Source organism: Plutella xylostella, chromosome 10 (genome assembly GCF_932276165.1).
Source record: "Plutella xylostella chromosome 10, ilPluXylo3.1, whole genome shotgun sequence".
Lineage (NCBI taxonomy): Eukaryota > Metazoa > Arthropoda > Insecta > Lepidoptera > Plutellidae > Plutella > Plutella xylostella.
The window spans coordinates 7,375,493-7,395,272 of NC_063990.1; the positions used below are offsets into that span (position 1 = coordinate 7,375,493).

At 38.2% G+C, this 19,780-nt stretch overlaps 1 protein-coding gene across 2 annotated transcripts in view; it reads left to right on the plus strand.

Moving 5' to 3' along the window:
- LOC105388142 (protein tiptop) overlaps positions 1 to 19,780 on the plus strand; it is a 184,828-nt gene that overhangs the window by 20,065 nt on the left and 144,983 nt on the right. For both annotated transcript variants that reach the window (XM_011559001.3, XM_011559000.3), the window contains one exon: positions 16,239 to 16,343. In XM_011559001.3, coding sequence (XP_011557303.3) covers positions 16,286 to 16,343 — 58 coding nt within the window. In that variant the 5' untranslated portion in view covers positions 16,239 to 16,285. The remainder of the gene's footprint in view (positions 1 to 16,238; positions 16,344 to 19,780) is intronic.

A 19,780-nucleotide genomic window follows, 5' to 3' on the forward strand; every position in this document is an offset into this window, starting at 1 on the left:
AATTATCGTTTTCTCTTCAAATGTCGGGAACGAAGGATCGATTAGTCCAAAAACAACTCGCCTTCAGGGGACAGCGATACACAGTATAATTAGAATATTTCGATTGACAATCTTCTCTGTCTGGGCCCAGATTCTGCTAACTGAATTAATATTATTCATAAAGAAAACGATGCTGCTAGAATTTAGATTTATTCATATGAGCATTTATTTTTTTATTGCACAAATATATCAATATTTATATTATTTATACAAAGGGTGTACTAAATGTTACTTTAGTTAATCAGCAAAAATAAACTTTTTAGTTTTTTGCAAACAGAATTATAACACCTGAAGGGTACCACTGGCAGTGTGATGTGTGTGTTGCCGACATCATGTAGCGTAGTTAGTAGAATCAGAGTTGGGATCTCACTTTAGCCCGGTCTAGGTTAATCGATTCACTGATCTATTAGTGCATTTTTGACCTGTTTTCATGTACAGAATTGGATGTGAGGTTGACATTTTAGTGTTTTATCCGTTAATCATATAATTATGACTGATTAGCTTTCCCGTGAGCTTCACAGCTTTTATTTATTGGCTGTTTCTCGGTAATGCATGAGTACTAGGGCATGCAATACCGCAATACCGGTATTCGTAATACCGGTATTAGGGACAAAATTCACGATTTTTTCAATACCGGTATTGAAAGTTAATACCGGTATTGAAGTAATACCGGAATCGGACTTTTTTAGGCTATAATAAAGCGATTAAGATATAGTATTCCTATGTACTGTGAAAGCGCACTTGTTTCCAACCGTTTGATGCAGTTTTCGGCCGTTTGATATCTACTGTTGTCCATGCGTAAACGGACACTGGATGTAAAAATAATAATTTATTGTAAAATTTAAACTCTAATACTCAATTCTCGTAAAAATCTTATACAAAATACTGAATTTCATTGCTTTTTCTCGTTTTATTTTGACCTATACGACCTTTAATCACAATATATGCCATTTATTACAAGGAAATCTAATACCGGTATTAGTACCGGGATCCCGGTATTGAGTTGCAATACCGGAACTCAATACCGGTATTGAAAATAGTTCCGGTATTGCATGCCCTAATGAGTACTCTTACGTTATTTTTAGTACCCACACTTATTTCCTTATCAAGTTCTGCATTTATTCGTCTGAGACAAGGAATTGTCTCTTCCAAAAAATCTGTTTTCATTCCTTTCATGCTAAAACCATCAGCAAGCAAGATCTACTTCCTTCCGTCATCATACTCATCATCCACAATAGTTCCCCTCGATACGACTAGCAAGTAGCTACAACTACAAGTCAGTATCCCAACAAGTAATAAGACTGTGTTGCTACCAATGCGTGGGCGCGGCGCGCGGTGGTCGCACCATTAGCATCCGATGACACGCGGCCGACTGTCACGGTGACGTCTTGCCTTTGTGTGTATGCGGCTTTAGATGGGCTTACTGCTATAATAATTATGTAGACTTGACAGTGCTGACACAATTTGGGGACATAATATAATAATTATTGTATTTATCTAATAGGTACCGACTGGACATATTATGAATTAAATATTACCTCTGTGTATAATATCAACGCAGTTTGTTTACATAGGTGTCAATGTTTCAGGACACAATTCCTCCTTTCTTAGTTTTTTGCTGCACTTATTGGAAGCAGAAGGTCTGCAGAACAAAACCGAAATATTCGACTCGCCACAGGTTTACAGTAGCTACTACCTGCACATGTTCAACCACCTATTAATACCTTGCGAGTGCTAATTCGTGTCACCCACTAGCTCCACAAGAGCCTACCTAATGGCTTGCGGCAGCTGCCTCAAAATCATCCATTTAAAACTCCGCCACCTATATCTTATCACATTATTTATTTACCCCCCTATCAGTTTTTAATCAAGCATCCCTTGCTCTTTTAGTTAATTTACGTCAGAGTATCTCCTCCATCAATTACAGATAAGCCGGGACCTTAAGGAGTCGCGGCACGTCAACTAATTCGGTTGCTGCGTGTGCGCAATTATAATAAAGGCGAGACCTCACACGGGCTTAATTAACAACTGTCGATGCGAGAAAAAGAAACAGAAAAGTGTTAAGGCGCAGCGCTGATAGCGCGCCCGGCGATAGCACGTGAGTCGGTGCCTTAATGAAGCTATGCAAATTCCGTGCGCCCACGCACGCGGCCCTTCTGATGTTGGTAGTCGAGAATACAGTGATGTGATTGGTCGCTGAGTATTGTGATTGCGCTGCTGTCGGCCGGTATCATGCAAATTGGGCCTGCTTTGCAAATTAAATAGGTGAAGCCGGTAGCTTGCATTGTCTCTTGTTTTAATAACTTGCTGTAAGTAAAAGGAGTGGGTTGTTAGAACGGGGCTAGCTTTGTCGGATACGTTGTTAGGCCTTTTCAGTTTAGCGTATGTAAGTAATTATGTATGTAGTAAGCTTGCTCAGTTTTCACCATAGGCCATCTTTTGGTCATCATTAATAGCCAGTCTTACCAGAAGCTGAAGATTCATAAATATGACCAGCCCTTTTGTATTCCATTTTGCTTATTTTTATAATTTTTTTTTAATTCGTGTGATGGTGATTTATTCCGTATTTTGTACAGATATTATATAAATTTAAACACCATAGGTATTGTATCTTATCAAAGCTACTTTTCTTGTTGACTTAATATACCTACTTTATACTTAACCATTTAAAATCAATTTCATAACCAAATTACTTATATCAATCACATCAACGAGACATACCGACCTACCTTTATATACCTAATGTAATTGTATTGCCTATCTCCGATAGCTCAGACTATCGGCAAGGGTTTGAATCCCGTCATGTCCAGACTCACCGCACGACGTATCATCTCGATTGCGCTCCGAGCGAAGGTAGATAAGAATGCAACCTCACATTTTGTAGATAAGCCCGATTTTAACTCTTTCTGACAGACTGTCTTTGAGGAGATTTCAGCGGAACTGATAAGTATAGGTTTATGCTCGATGGCAGAACTGAATGATTCTATACTTAGTCATACTTTTAGTTCATGAAAATTCGTGACGAATACAAACATAGATTAAATACTTGACAAATATCATAAACATTTTAAAATAACTTTTGAAACTTCGTAATTGAAAAAAGAAGTCGTAGATATATATTTAAATTGCAAATCATTTTCCGAATGTTTTGTTGCGTAGCCCTAAAAGCTGTAATTTATTTGGTAGGAGATCGCATCTAATTTCAATGCCACAAAAAAGCGAAACTCTCACACAATCCTTCTTAACGGGAAGCGACATACAGGATGACCAACAAAACGCTTCGGCTCGTGTCTCCAAACTCCAGCTTCAAAGACCGGGTGGCGGAGAATGGGAGCCGCGAGCCTCCCGGAGCCGGATATGAAGATACGGCGCGGAAAAATGAACGCGCCTGCCGCCGGGCCGTTCCCAGTTAGCGCAGCTATTGCACCAGCATCAACAATCCATAGGCAAATGCTGATATATTAAATCTCAGGTAACTTATGGATTTGACCATAGAACAACGAACTTAAATGTCCATTTGTCCATACTCAATGAATTTGACTGACGTGTTACGTATCGACTATCGACGGCATAGATTTGTATCGACACAATTTTTTATAAAAAATAAAAGGATCATATTGTCATGTGTGTGTGTCTGAAACATTGGACTGCAGATATTTCGCAATGAAGAACGGTTGCTTGTACAATGTACCAGTTGTGCATAGTGAAAGAGCCTTCTTCTCAGACAAGTAATTTATATGATCTCCGAAAGATAAAGATACATACACAACAGGCCGAAGCAAATTGATCAGTTTTATTTAATTTAAAATCTTAGCCGGCTACAATTTGCTCCCAGTCCTTCACCAGTCGGGAACTACCCTGCGGCGACATGTTATTCAGTGGTAGTGTTTTTTTGTTTTCGGATTTTCATCACCTTTTGTAGCGGGCTACGTCTGCTCAGTATTGATTTGGTTCAGATGTTCCTCGCTCGATCTGGAGACGAGTGCAAATGAACTGAGTGTTTGTTAACGTAAATAACGCCTCGTCATGCAGTAGCATATTGGAGTCTTGACAGCAACAACATTGCGATCCAGAGCTAAGATTTGGAGTCAGACAATGCTAATGGGTATAATAGGTATGGTAGTTTTTTTTTACTGCTACAGACAGATGAAGGAGAATAAGATACACACACACACACACACACACGCACGCCTTGTACTAATGTACTCCCTTGCGGGGTAGGCAGAGGTGCATTGCTGCACCCACTTTTTGCCAGAGTGTTCTGTTAGTCCCAATGTAATAGGGGGCGGGCCTATTGCATTTTACGGGCACATCCAAGACCCGAGAACAAATATCTGTGTTTAAACAAGTATCTGCCCCAGCCGGGAATCGAACCCGGGACCATCGGCTCAGTAGTCAGGGTCACTAACCACTACGCCATTCGGTCGTCAGAATAAGATATGCCACGTAATTTTCAAATATAACAATAAAACTTGTTGCAATGCTAGAGTTACCGGACTAGCTAGTAAAGGTCTGAATGTTAGTCTAAAATGCTAGAGTAATCCTAAATATTTTTACTTTGAATATGTTGAATAACGAGTGAAGTAACCTTGGAAATAACTGCATTTAAAGAACCTACTGTAATAGTTTGCAGAAACACCAAGTTTCTCTGAAGTTAAAGCTTCTTGGAATATGGCGGTACAGCTATGATTCCCTTTTGATACTCCGCTTTTATTAGTAGTAAAACTGCGTATGTCTGTTGATGGCTATTCAGTTTTACTGGCTATAGGCACCGGCCACTGTGCGTAATTAATACATTCTACGTATTAGCGACACGTATTCATAAAGGTTAGGTTATATTAGTACGCCATGTTGACTCGAATTCCGATAATTCTTAACATGACATTAAATTTAATTATGTAGAATTTGGGTCCTGCGACTATATAAACCAAAAATACTTTCATACCGAAACCAAAGCTATTTGAAAACTATAAGTAAAGTTAAAGTAAAAACTTTTTATACCTACTAGAGTCTTTCTGTATCTGAGTCAAACACCAAGAAAACGATTCTTAACTGTACAGACGGACAGACGGACGGTCCATCTTTCCGTTTTGAGTTACAGAACCCTAAAAACAAGTGATCAAACAGCAACAGTGACAAGTACAAGTTGAGTGCACTCATCAGAGCTTGGTCAATATTCTCCCAATTGAGATTTATGTAACATGTCGCTTCGACAGTCACTCACGGCCGACGCGTCACAGTAATCACTGGGTACTTAGATTGATAATATACGAACAAGACGGCGTGTCACATACAAAAACAAACCAAAAAACTGTCAAAAAGTTTTATTAGTTCAACCTAATGACAACCATTGTACGAATGAATAAAGTCACAAATCTTCTAACCTAACTAATTTAAAATAAGAGTTCATTTTGACGAGACCTTCCTTTTGCACTGACACTCCATCTAGTCCGTATTGAAATTCATCGTCGATTGGGTAGGTACTCTGTGAATCATTGCCCTGTTGTTGCTGGTATACTGTCTGAGTCTTGCCCATGTCCACTTCTTCTGGTGTGGAATACTAAATGCATCAAGTATGAACTATGAAGCATTAATTCTAAAACGTCGACGGTATTTTTACTTTAATTAGTTTTTGCTATCAAAGCTTTAAAGTCCTCATAAGAAGTTTTCAATGCCCTGCTTCCCACAGATCATAATAAAAATAGCAAACCACAAATATCCTTCCCTCAACGAGTCTTTAGCTGCATGATTTTGATATAAGTATTCATGTAAAAGTGGTTATAAGTTATAAGACCTCATTGGCACTGTCCCCGGAAGCCAATTTGTCTGTCTGTGCATCTGATTTGCTGGTGCTGATGCCACGCGTAGGTGTATAATTGAAGTCGATTGCCCAATTCGTCATAGGGAGACTGACGAAATAGCCAGACGAGGCAGTCCGATAATCTTGTAAGAAATGCAAATGTAGAAGAAGATAATTTCCATTATTTAAGTAGGATACAAAAAAAACTATCAGGGAAATCAGGGAAAAGAATTCTTTAGTTAAATAATATATAGGTATATTGAAGCGTCCGTGGTCGAGCTGGCTTCGGTGATCGTAACTGATCACCGAGGTTAAGCAACAACTGGCACGGTCAGCCATTGGATGGGTGACCGATTTCAAGTGGTTCTTTTCTGGACGCTTCCGTGCTTCGGATGGCACGTTCACGAAAAGCGGGCGACTCGCTTGCAAGTCACCTTCACCTCTGACTACCGCTTCGGGGATTACAGTCGTGAGCATAATATGTATGTATGTATATGTATTGGAAATCGGTTCAATAGTTTTAGAGTTCGTTGTTACTCACACATATCTTGCCACTTGTCATTAGTATGATGTCACATCTAATTGCCCTCTTAACTCTAAAAACAGCGACGCATCTCCGCAATGCAAAACGCGTAACGAAATTAACCTGAAACTCAACACTAGATATAGCACAGCAGCTCCGTGTCACATTCATTACGTCCTAAACACGATGCGCGCGCGCAGCCGACGAGCCCGCCACTGACAGATACGTATTGCTATTGATACCCGGCAAATTGCTACCATAAATCCCACTTTACTTACGTTAAAACACAGTCTAAAGTCCAGCCGCGGTTGTGCCGCAAAGAATCTGGTCTTATTAAGCGAGAAACAGCCCATCAGCATCCATCATAATTTTGCCTCATTTTGTAATGCCGGAGTTTTCATACTGTCGGTTCTGCGGCCAAGTTGCGGGTGCATAGTCTTTGGCCCTTAATAGGGTTGTACTTAAGGGCGATGTTAGTCGTTTTCTTGGTGTTTTTAAGTGGGTTTTATATGCGTATGTGATATTAGCGCCCGGTCGGGCTAGTTGCGAGTGATGTGAAAGTCGCTGACGCTTTATAGACGGGCCTCAAACGTCTGCAACGTGAATTGCAGGAGTGTTTTCTCTATGACGGGTTTCGCGAGGTTCGTTGACATCAGCTTGCTGACCTGACTCGGGTTTATTAATAAATAAGAAGTGTGTTTGCTTGTTGAAGTAATTTCTTATTATACATTATCTTATTCATGTTGTATTATTAACGTTCATAACGCCCCGTTCTGGATGTAAGAAATTAGAGAAAGCCCGTTGGCCTATTTTGATCGATAGTCTTGTGTTTTTGTCTATTTATTAAATCGATAGATTAAGTACCTACTTACTTTTATTATGAATATTAAATTTTTGTTTAATTTTCGCTAAATATTAGTGTACTAGCATGACGTGTGTTTGCATCACAATTTACAATAAATACGTCGAGATTCTAATCAGAGTTTGTAAAATATGAATATTTGTAGTCGGCCGACGCGCGATTGGGCGACATAATAATCTGCTGAAACAATGACTGTCGCCTGTGACAATATCCACTTTGTTTTCAGTTTTCAGTGACATATTTAGAGGCAACATTTTTGACTGCAGCCACTCGATTTTGCAGCCCTTTTGTTGTGATAGATAGTGATTACATCGATTGGGCTGAAGCGCGCTTGATCTGTTGATTGAACCCTATTTCTAGTATACCTTATTTAATTGAATGGCAAATATATTTATGACGACAATAAGACGATGCGTTTATTCTAGAATGGTTGTCACAGACATGATAAGATGAGCGATGGCGATGATTGGTAGTTTCTTTTTGACTCCTTTTCTGCGACAAAATCGTATGCAAGTAAGTGCATCATCTTCTTCATTATCAATAGAGTTTCATAAAACTGTCATTTTATATTTCTTTTTGTTACTTATTTAATATACTTACTTGTTTATTAACAAAATTCATAATAAATACATACATATGCTCACGCCTGTCTCCCAGAGGGGTAGGCAGAGACTATGGATCTCCACCTGCCACGATCCTGACATACTTCTTTCGCTTCCTCCACATTCAAACCTGAATAAAACCCAAAGGCTTCCTCAACATGCCCCACAAATGTGTTTAGAGTCCAACGGTGGGGCCATACGGGCGCGCAGGTGTGCAACAATGGCCTCTATCGCTAGACGTGCTCGTGACAGCCGCCAGTGATTACCGCCCGTTAGTAAATAAATTATATTTAGTTTGAAATCTGTATTACCTACCTGCTTTTTGAGCGTCGTTAATTCATTAGACCTTTGCTCGGCGGGACATAACATAAGATGGTAGGCAACTTCTTCTTTTTTGTTTCTTGTAAAAAGCGTATACATTTACCCCCGTTTTCATAGAAAACGACGTAGACATATAGGACATGGAACAAATTGTTCTTTAACAGATAGAGACAAAACAGTTCAATAGCTAAAACTTACTTTAACTTTTCTACGAATAAGGGGGTTATTTTTTTATTATACCTAGATATACTATACTTATAAGGATTCCTTTACATCTGCATCTCTACATCTATTTCTTAGATAATTACATGATGATTCTTGCATTCTTACCCTTCTTACTGCCATGGACAGATGCGAGCAATGTCAAAATCACCACCATCTAATTTACTCAAAGCTCACTCAAAATAATCGCATAATTTAAATTTCGTCAAAATGCCACCCATACTCGACACCACCGTGCGTCCGTTTTGCAATAACTCGTCGCGTCAACAAAGTGACAGATGACATTTAATTAGCAGTCCTCATTACCTGGCCAATGGACGTTATTGATAGTGCGGCAATCGATAGCTTTCGTTAAAACGTCAATGAGCCCTGACGGTGACGTGACTATTTATAAAATTTGTTAATTCCACGAGAAACGAAAATTATATCGGCAGGTGACTGATTTGGCTGGCTTAAATTAATGAGATATTTATCATGGTTTGCATATCGTATTGAGTTTTCATTTCACTCAATTTAACGGTAAGTACCTACGTGGTATGTACCTACTAGTATATGATGGAGTTAGATGTTACTTTTTGTATACCTACTTATAAAACTCTCACACTAAAATAAAGATTATTAGAAATCTGAGAATTGCATAGCAAAAGTTAATTTTATATTATTCATTGCACAGCTTCTCATCACAACGTCTTTCAAAACAGAGACGACTCCACCCCTAATTTCAATATTAATTCAGCTAAACACATAAATTACGCTCTTTCTAAGACTTTAAAAACCTCCGGAAAGTTACAAAGAAAGTGCGGGCCATTCCCGCCGTCACACATAATTCAGTCAATGTCATCTCCAATAAATCTGTCAAGTTGTCACATTCGACAGATTTATGACGTTTCTTTCGCGAGCTATGAGCGTTGCATGACACTATCTATTTCGGGTCTCCGCTGGCTAAACAACATTCTGCGGGGGACTGTAAGGAGCCCACATTTTTGCGACTATTGCAGATTGTTTGTAAGCTGATTCTTCGTTCACATAAGGTCGTGTCACTTTCGGTGTTCAAGTAACCGTAGTTACAAGTGCAGGCATATTTTAGAAGTCAAGTGCGAATTGAGCGACGTAATTGAAAGTTATTTACTCAACATTTCAGCTATACATAGTGACATTGACACTGATGTACTGAAGTTAGCAAAATATAGCGATATTACACAGATTATGTATACATAATACAGTATTTTAATTAACTAAAAACTGTGCCCTATGTTTTAATATACAATGAGTGAATGTAACTCAAGCTCACAAGTTCTGATAGCATAGTATTCTGCGCACCACACGCCACTATCTCGTATCTGCGGCGCGGCGGGCCCCAGAATACACCCTCCCAGCGTGAGTGACAGATTTATGTCCACATAAATCCACCTCGTCATACTTTTAATTATTATCTCTATACTATTTTCGGTTAATTTATAGCCTGGGATAGGGCACCCGAGGGTTCGTTGATTAAACACTGCCCTTTATGTAAGTGGATGTTTGTTTTAAGTTTTAAGACCGTTGAAGTTTCTGCTTTGGTTAGGTCAATATAAGGTGCTGTAAATCATTGTGTTTTGTTTAAGCTAAGGAGAGGTGTTAGGCGGGCTATTGTCAGTTTGTCTGCACTTGTTTGTGTTGGCTTTTAGTAGGTGCGTGAGGCCGTTATAAATGGCTATTGTCGATTCTTCTCCTATAAAAGTCGTGTCATATTTTAAAATGATTACGTCTTGTGTGAATGCAAATAAATCAAAAATGGTTCAATACAAGCATCTGGCTCAAACATGACTGAGCAAAACTTGCAAAGTTTGCATAACCATTCACTGTCAATTTCCAAATAATTGTTTTGTTATTTCCATACAATTGGCATTCCAAAAGGACACACAGTCTAGAATAGACCAATTTCTAAACAGCAATAAATTGCGCAAACAAACGCTTTTGCAGAAAACAAACGAATTGTGCAGAATGTCGATGTCGCCTCCGCAACGCACAAAGCAGATCGACTGTCTGTCTGTGCGTGTAAACAAGTTACAAAAACAAGTGATTCATATTTACATAATAGCCAACACGAGTGATGCCGGCAGAATGGACTGAAACAGAAACAAATGTTACGGCTGGAACTTTTCTCTTTTCATTTTTGTTTAACGCCAAATTTTAGCGTCTGACAATTTCTGCCCTTTTAAAGTTGCGCGTTCATTTGCCCGGATGCATTTTACGTTTTGACTTCCCTTAAATGTCGACTTTCTATTCTTGGAGACCTTATGTGCATTACTGATTGTTTAGATTTTAATTAGGTAATAGAGAAAAAAAAACTCTTTATTAAGAATTATAAGAAGTTTGTGACTAGTTTCCTTAGTTTAAAATTTTATTCTCGTCCTCAGACGTCGCTTTTAAACTACTTCAGATTCTACTTCAGTGCTGAAATCAGAAGTTCAGTTATTTGTTATAGATGGGCACCTACTGGACCCACACAATATTTGTTTTCGGTCGTCACAATTACAGCTCTTCGGTATGTGACTTGCCCACGTGCCCATAGCTGCTGTAAAAACCCCAGAAGAATACGTAAAACTCATAACATAATTTCGAAGGCATGTTAATACTGCGAAATCCGATTAATTCCTTATTTTTTATGTCAAACGTCAATTCCACACGTCTTAAGTCTACAAGGGCGGTGTCACACGCTTTTCCCTTGCGCCCCGCGGGTTGCCTTATCGCTATCGGGGCTCTGGGCCGCATCTGTCCGTACATAAATCTGTCGCATATGAAAAGAATTAAAACGTTTCCCATTGTGGACGACTGAATAAATCTCCGATATCTTTGTGAGCGACGCTGCGACGCCTGTGCGCGGGTTCCGCTACTCCGTTTAGGCTAATTAAATTAAACTATTTATTTATATTGCAAAGAGGTAAAACAGAGATTTTAACCTTATGAAGATTTCTACTACCTTTCATTTAAGCATTGGCATGTTCAACACTCCCACAAAATTATATACTTACCTCTTTACTTTAAAGGACATGAAATAATTCTGAACAGATTGTAGAGCTTCTCTTAGGTATCTAAACAATAGGTGAAAATGTAGCAATACACGATTAAAAACTCAATGTACTTTATCTACTTTATACATTTCTTCAATCGTACTTTATACATTTCTTCAATCACCAGCCAGTATTGTAATTCCGAAATTAGTACTTAATAATGAAATCTGGTGTCACGACTCCGCACCGCTTGGGAGTGCACTACGCCCTCGGGTTTTTCGAAGGAGGCGAGCGATATTTTACAAGTTTTTGACAGGCGATACGACTTTCCTATTCGACTGGCACCTGCTCAGCGCAAGCCTCACGGGTGACGCTAAATTAGTTCCAGGCGGCAAGTAGCCTATCGCCCGCTTCACTTTACTCTTTGTAGTTTTAGCTAGCTGTTGCTGCCCCGTCCGTTAAAGCGATGTTGTTCAGGTTTAGTGGTTTTTTCATGTAACGTAACAGGCTTAATGGTACGAATAGGTAAGTACTTGTATGTGATTGTGGTCGTTTTTTATCAATCAATCATCTACGTATTCTTGATTTACTTACACAGTCATAGGTACATAAGTTACTTATAGCCTATAGGGCTTAAATTATAGATAGATATTAAAGATTAAAGCTTTTTATGTAACGTAAAATGAAATGATTCTTAATTAACGTTACCCTGAAAATACTACTTATGGATGCTGAATCCTGAAATTCAGATTATAAAACACTAGTAAAACTAAAGAAACCAAGAGCTTCCATCAATACAAAAATCACCTTAAACAAACTAATAGGGCATCATAACCTCTAGAGGGTGACCCCTCGACTCAGCCGGGCGCGGGGGTGAGGCGGCGGGGGGCGGCGGTCAGTCTTCCAGCTTGTCGTTGACACCGCTCGTCACATGTCGCCCCCAGAACTCCGCTGACAACTAATCAATACCTACTTTCTATGCGCTCCTGGTACTATCGTGGCAGTTTTCGTTTTGATTGTTTTTGTTTGTATGAATGAACAATGGGTGATTTGGTGATACTTTTTTAATTAGTCGCGTTATAACGCTTCTTCTAAAGTACTTGGGTAGTGTAATTACTTAATAAAATCAAGTTGGCACAGAATAACAACTATATGAATTAGCCCTAAACAGAGGCATGCCAAGACTACCTATATGTATAACCTTTAAGCAAGTATATACGAACAGAGATAACACCGATACTTTAATTAAACTTTAAAGTCTGAAACCAAATTAAGCCCGGCTTCTTTCGGAGCAATAATTATAAGCCTCAATATTCCCACCTCATCACTTACGCAACTAATCAACGGACCAATCACCAAACCCAATCTGACAGTAAAGCAATCCGCATTCAAATGCGGATCACCGAACTCGCTCCATATCGGACCACTTAATAAATTGCCTGAAACGCCCGCTTATATTAAAGAGAAAAATAAATATACATCAAGAGACAACCAATAACACTATAGTACAGGGTTTATGGTAATGTCCTTGACGGAGCTATGTTATCGGGCGCCGCCGATTCTTTATTGACACTATTACCCTGACTGATTTATCGCCACTTAATAAGGCTTCGGCGGAATGCTCGAGCCCCCTTTTTGATCTGGCCGGGTTAAACGGGGCATTATTGGTGGTTAGAGAAGGTAAGGTGTGCAGTGTTTAGAAGTTCCGTTCATTTTTGTGTGATGCAGGATATCTTAGCATTTCCAGATTGATCAGTGGGCTGTATGTCTGCAATCTGGCCACTATTGATAGAATACCTGCACATCATCAATTATTATTCTTTTTTTATTTCATGAAATGGTCGCTCTTAAATACGAATTTAAGATATTTCATTGTTCACACTGCTTGACATGTAAGTCGTGTTTGCTTTACTGCGCCTAGACAGAGTGACGGTATGTGCACCAGCAAATTGTCACTCAACTCCCATACTATATTTTAGTGTTTTTTTATGAGTAAACATAAACTGCTACCGTACCACCAGCAACACGTAGCAATTAATAATCCATAAGCAGCGTCGCTAGTCTGTCAAACATACGTCAGAGTCGCGAGCACAAGTTTCGAACATCGGTTAACGTTGCGTATCGTTCAACTGTCACTGTCAAAATGTAAGGCAAAGTTAGTTCCAAAAGTGACATTTGTTTTTTCTATATGTTAGGTGGAATTTCACCAAACGCTAAACGTATTTGGTAGCCTGTCATACGTCTGTCAGTTAGTACAAAATGTATTTAAAATTTGATTTAAATACGTTTAGCGTTTGGTAAAAGTGACCATTCCTGTAGATTCGAAAATAGTATCGAATCATGTGCTCGCGGCTCAGATTTATAAAAGTTACGTTTGATTTGACAAGCGAGCGACGCTACTTAAGGATGGTTAATTGCTTATTTTCGGTGGTGATAACGCTCCTGTACCTTCTCTATAATGCGGCATTATTGAGACACCCGTCGCAATAATCGTGGAGACAAGCCGCGTTAATTTCCTTAAGTGAAGCCTGATAAAGGTTGCGGTCGCGATCGCTTTTAAATCGCTTTATGATATCAAAACCGTTCAGAATATTCAGCTCTTACCGTTATTTAGTCGTCAATGATCGTCCGTTGAAGTGGAGAACATTTATATGCTTATACTCTCACAGAAGCTATAGATTCTCACATCATTCCCTTTTGGTGAATGCCTTTCGCTCCTGCGAATTCATAAATATACTTATAAAATCTCGGCACTTTAAAATGCTGATGTGGACCTTAAAACTTAGGAACAAGATTCTTTATGAGTGGACGTGTAGAATAGTTCAGTTTATTCATCAGCGCCTAAAATCGTTTATACTACCTGCTTTCCCCCTATCAGGCTATAAATCTTTGATTGACTTTCGGTTAAAATTTGCAAAATCAAATGACACTTAAATGACCATAAACCCGCAATTTATTACCATGTCACCGATACCTCGTTTGCTTGTATAAGATTGATATAAAAGAAGCTTCAAGAAGGATTTAGGAAATCAAAACCAAACAAATTTATGATGCCCTAAGTTTGTCTCATGAATTTAAAGATACTTTCATAATGCTACATAAATAACATATTTAAATGTTATATTGCATGATATTTATATCTTTTGTTATAATTATTGGATGACTTGGACAATTTTAACACGGAATGGTGTGAGCAGGCCCAAGAAAGGGATAAGTGGAATGTTCAGGGAGAGACCTTTGCCCAGCAGTGGGACAATAGAGGTTAAGAAAAAAAAAAAAAAAAAAAATTATTTATACCTATGTTTTGTTTGTATACGTAACTACATTCAAAGTTAAAATAAAGGAAATATTCATAAAATAATCGTAAAAAAAAAATAGTTTGCAAAACTTCTAAATTAGTCAACATGAGTCATTTAATACGATTCTTATTCTAGTAGTTAAGTACTTAGCAGTTCCATTTGCATATCTATCATCATCATCTATGTAGCTTCTTGTATCATAATTTTTTCTTCCATCCTGATCATGATTCATTAGTGATTGATGACAATCATAACCTTCCATAAGGTTGAGAGTGTCACTGCAATTCTTAATGCTATTTATTGTACTTATCTCGGACAAGTGATTTGATGACATCAATCACGTCTGTAACCGGTATACAACTGTGGGCTGAGGGTCTCTCTACCTTTCGAAAATAATAATATAAGTTTCAGAGCCCTGCTACACTAACCAGGCCCTGTAGCACGGTACGTTATTAAGACGTGACAGAAGTTCTCCGTCGCGCTCGCTTTTAAGGCTGCGCGATGTGAGTGAGCGCCATGCAAAACTCTTGTCACGTCTTAAATACGCCCCGTACTAGCTCTTCTGGACTATCTCCTACCTAAGGCATGCTAGCTGCCCTTGCTTCGTGTTTTGTGAAGCTGGAGTAACCCTCCAGGACTTATCGGTGCATCATGCGTGTCCTTGTATTAAGTTACGTCATTGTGTTTTTGACTAATTTATTGTGATATTGGTGGTATTTTGGGGACACATTATAATGTGTCATGCAGTCGTTCTTTATTTTATGATATTTGAAGGGTTCTTTCCTGGATAATTTGTTTATTTTGAATAAAATATGACTGGAGAAAAGCGAATTGGAATCTCCTCATCAAATTTATTAAAAGGTATAGCTTATTTCATGATTTTGACATATTCACATTTTGTATTCAGTGTCACACTCTGTATCAATATTGGTAACAGTGTCTTTCAAATTCAAAGTATTTTCCGTTATCAAGAATTTGATCGCTGACGTATTTACGTTTATGACTTTTGGAGAATTTTTGATCTTTTAGTCATCAGATTTTATAAGGACTTGATTTACTGATAGCGTGGTTATGCCGTCGATCAAGTATATCAAGATCGTTTGACCCGGTCGGTCATTAGAAAGTTTCTCGTGATGGCTAATCTATTCAATTATAAAACTGTCAATCGGTCTGTGACCTGAGTCACCTGAGTGTTTTAAGTTATTCTATATGTTTCTTTCACCCTGCCCTGCCAAAAAAACAATTTTTATTATTGCAAATCCTCAAATATACTTACAGAATTTTAGCAAATTTTGTTTCCTTTACCTATGTAGAAACTTAGTTGGTTACCTACGACGTCATTTTTACTAGACGTATGGGGCATAGATTATGTCTGTTTTAAATTATTATTACCCTCTGAGTTACCCCATTTCAACTATATTACTACATACCCTGTATATTTCTCATCTGTTATTTCTTTACGCCTGTTATATTTTGTATTATAAAAATTCGATAAATTATTTAGCTATTTCATTTGTTTGTAGCTGTAAGTTTTCCATACAAATATAAAATACTTAGATAAACAATGTTGTCCTCAGATGGTCGTTCGCCCCCCGGCAGCGCGACGGCCGCCCCCGACCTAGAGATGCGCTCCAAGCAGCAGCCGCGCCCCTCCTACCGCTGGCTCAACACTAATGAAACAGGTAATACTCTACACTTGTACTAGATTAGATAGCAGATATTACACTAAAGGTTGTCTTGAAAAAATCGCTTTTAGTGATAAGACCGCCTTTTTTGTACCTATGTGTTTATATTTAAGCTTTGTATAATCTATTCTTGTGTACAAATAAAGAATATTGTACACTCACGGGCAATGAAAAAGTTCCATAATATCCTGATGCTCTGTTAAATGTACTTCAACGTTGCAGAAGGCTTCATTAAGCTAGCCTTTTCCGCTTGGGAGTAATTTGGAGTTTTTCTCAGTGGAACCTTTTCATTGCCCGTGAGTGTAGGTATTATAACATGCTTCATTATCTTTCAGATTGACTTTACTATTTTAGGATGGATATAATTCCTTGCTGCAGTATAGATTCTAGACTCATATTGATAATTGTCTTCTTTATAAGTAAACCAATGCTGTCGATTCTGAAGCAGCAAATTAAAATTTAAGTACTTTAAAAACCTTAGATTCTTGTATAAGGTTACCGTAAATCTCATTTTCCAATATCAAAATTTTGACATCGCTGAAATATATTTTTTTGCTTTAGGAATCGACATCAATATTTTTTTTACACTTGCGCTAGATGAGATGCAACAACATTAACTTCTTATATCTATTGTTAGTTCATTAGAAGACTACATTTCCAGTTCGTATATTTTTTACAGTGACACCCAACAGACATTTATCCATGGTAATTTAGACATCTCTACTTAGTTCTCACACTTACCACGTCATTTCTTTATCTGTGATAATCACAATATTCACGCCTCTTTAATCAAATTAAGCTAAAAATAGAAATGTTCACTCTTACACTCCGACATTCACAACACTAATGAATTTGTATAACTGTTACAGTTCTAAATTTAAAAATCTTAATCGTGCTTTAACGTGAATAACTAAACAAGTTAGGGTTCATTCATCTCTTTCTGACCGAGTGTGTCAGTGAAGGATGGGTATAGTGAGAGATCTGCCCAAATCGAGTTTGAAAACACCGAAACAGTGACGTGACAACTCCGAATGTGCAAGTAGCCGGGGGCCATAAATATTAAGTTACGACCATAGAAAAAAGCGTTCACAAACGCAAATGTAATACGGCGTAATAACTCATAGGGTTTTTGTATGAAACTAAGCCACCGTGAAGCGATAAATAATATTTATTTTTGCTATTATACGCGTTTTTGTCAGTTGTAATGGGTGTAAAAGCGCAGCCGAGCACTTGCCCGGTGACGCCGGCACTGTCTTTCACCAAACTTCTGCATAACTTTACAATTAAAATTTCTTCAAGTACCTACCTCTACAGCATAATGCATAGGCGACGAACATCTTAATTTTTGTTTACCAAGATCAACCGAAGTCTTATACCCGCTATAATACTAATTAATTTTCTTTGACTACATCCGAAATCCAATTAACAGAAATTTTAATTTCTCGGTTAATTATTTCTTAGATAACATAAGGCACGGCCTCAACAGGTTAATTAAAATTTAGAGTTTGACGTTTCGCATTGATTTTAGGATTCATATATGTCGATTTCTACTCGTTATGTCTCCTTGCTATTTCTGTGGTATTCGCCAGAGCTTGGAAAGGTCATCGGGGACGACCTGATTGCTTTAATTTCTAAAATTAACAAAACAGCGCGCATCTCTATTGCTGAATTATACAAATGTTACGACCTTTATACATTTTCTTAGCAATTTACGAGTTTGATTATATTTAAGTGATAACTGTAGTTAACTCGATCGGCGCAGTTGACAACACATCACATCGAGTGACACTCACAATAAGTTTCCGTTTAAATTCCATTTATGTCCACAAGAAAAGGTGTTTCATGTCTTTTATAAACACTTATAATAACTTCATTTTGCATTGAGCTAAAAGAATCTGCTTTATCATTCCATCTGTCCCATATTTCTAAGATATTTATTGCCGACAATAATTTTATTTCATCAATAATTATTCAACTTTACGGCGTGCGATTACAAATGTAAATTTGTGATTGCACCTTGTACTTGAGTGTTTGTCGTAAAGAATATTAATATCGCAGTGAAATATTGATATTAAAATATCCCAGATATATTATTATGATAATGCCACAGACTTAGAATAAAATTTCGCTAGGGAGTAGTTGTTTTGAAATGCAAAGTTTTGGCAATAGAACACTCTATTATTATGAAGACGGACGGACTCGGAATACTAAACTAGCGTATTTTAGAAATTATACTGAAAATAAATGGCATGCTCCCGAAACACTAAACCATATAGAATCTACTCTACACACTGAAAAACTTTCCATAAGAAGTATAAGTACCTATATGGAAGCACTGAGGTTCAATTTTTGCCATCCACTCAGGGAACCTTAAAAAGAAGTTGAGAAATGATTAATAAGTGCAAATAATTTATTTGATTATTATTTTAAGTACTGTTGTACTTAATTCAGTCAGTAAATAAAAAACGGAATGCACTAAATGTACCAGGAGACTAGACAATAGCAGGACGTCACAGCTGCATCATAATCGGCGTATCGCTTGCATAACAACAAGTTGCAGCTAAATAAAAGTGTTCAGCAAAAAAACTGCATAGTTTACTCCTAAATTTATGGCCCATTGGGCTCGTTTGATTTACAGCGAAACGGTGATGCTTTCTTTTTTGTTTCATCACAGTACAGCCCAGTTCTGTCTGCTGTTGCTGACCGTACCTGTGGGTTGGGAATGTCATGTGAAATTTTGGTGAATTTAGTCACGCTTTGATATTCCTTTGGTGGTCCAAAATAAGTTATGATGACGTTTGTATTTCTTTACGCTTAACTCATAGAACAACGCGGACTCGGGTGTACCCTCGGGAAGCGTCATAGCGATCTTTCTTGATACAAAAAAGTCTGCCAATTTTTGCGGGGGGAAATTTTACCGTTTACCATGATTATGTCCCATTTGACATGTCATTATGAGTTTTACTGCCTCTGTGGTCTAGTGGTAGAAGCTTCGCTTCATGACCCAGAGGTCCCGGGTTCGATTCCCGGGTGGGATCATCAATTTGTGTTTCTAAATTGTGGTTCTAAGTTTGGTTAGGACACAGAAGGCTGATCACCTGATGTCCGAAACAGTGAAACGATCCATGCTGTCGGATGGGCATGTAAAGCAGTCGGTCCTGCGCCTAGCTCTCTCCAGTCGTGTCGGTCAATCCGTCCCATTGGGTTATGGGAGTGATGGAACAGAGAGTGCTCCTGTGTACTGCGCACACACTTGGGCACTATAATCTACTCCTGCGTAGATGGCTGATCTCAAATGAGATTAGCCGCCGTGGTCGAAATGGGAGATTTTTTTTTGACGTTTAAAAGTTCCAAAATCTACCAATAGATGGCATTCGGCCTGTCGTTTTTTATGAGCTGCATTCTTCTGAGGGGACGGAAGATGTCATAAATGT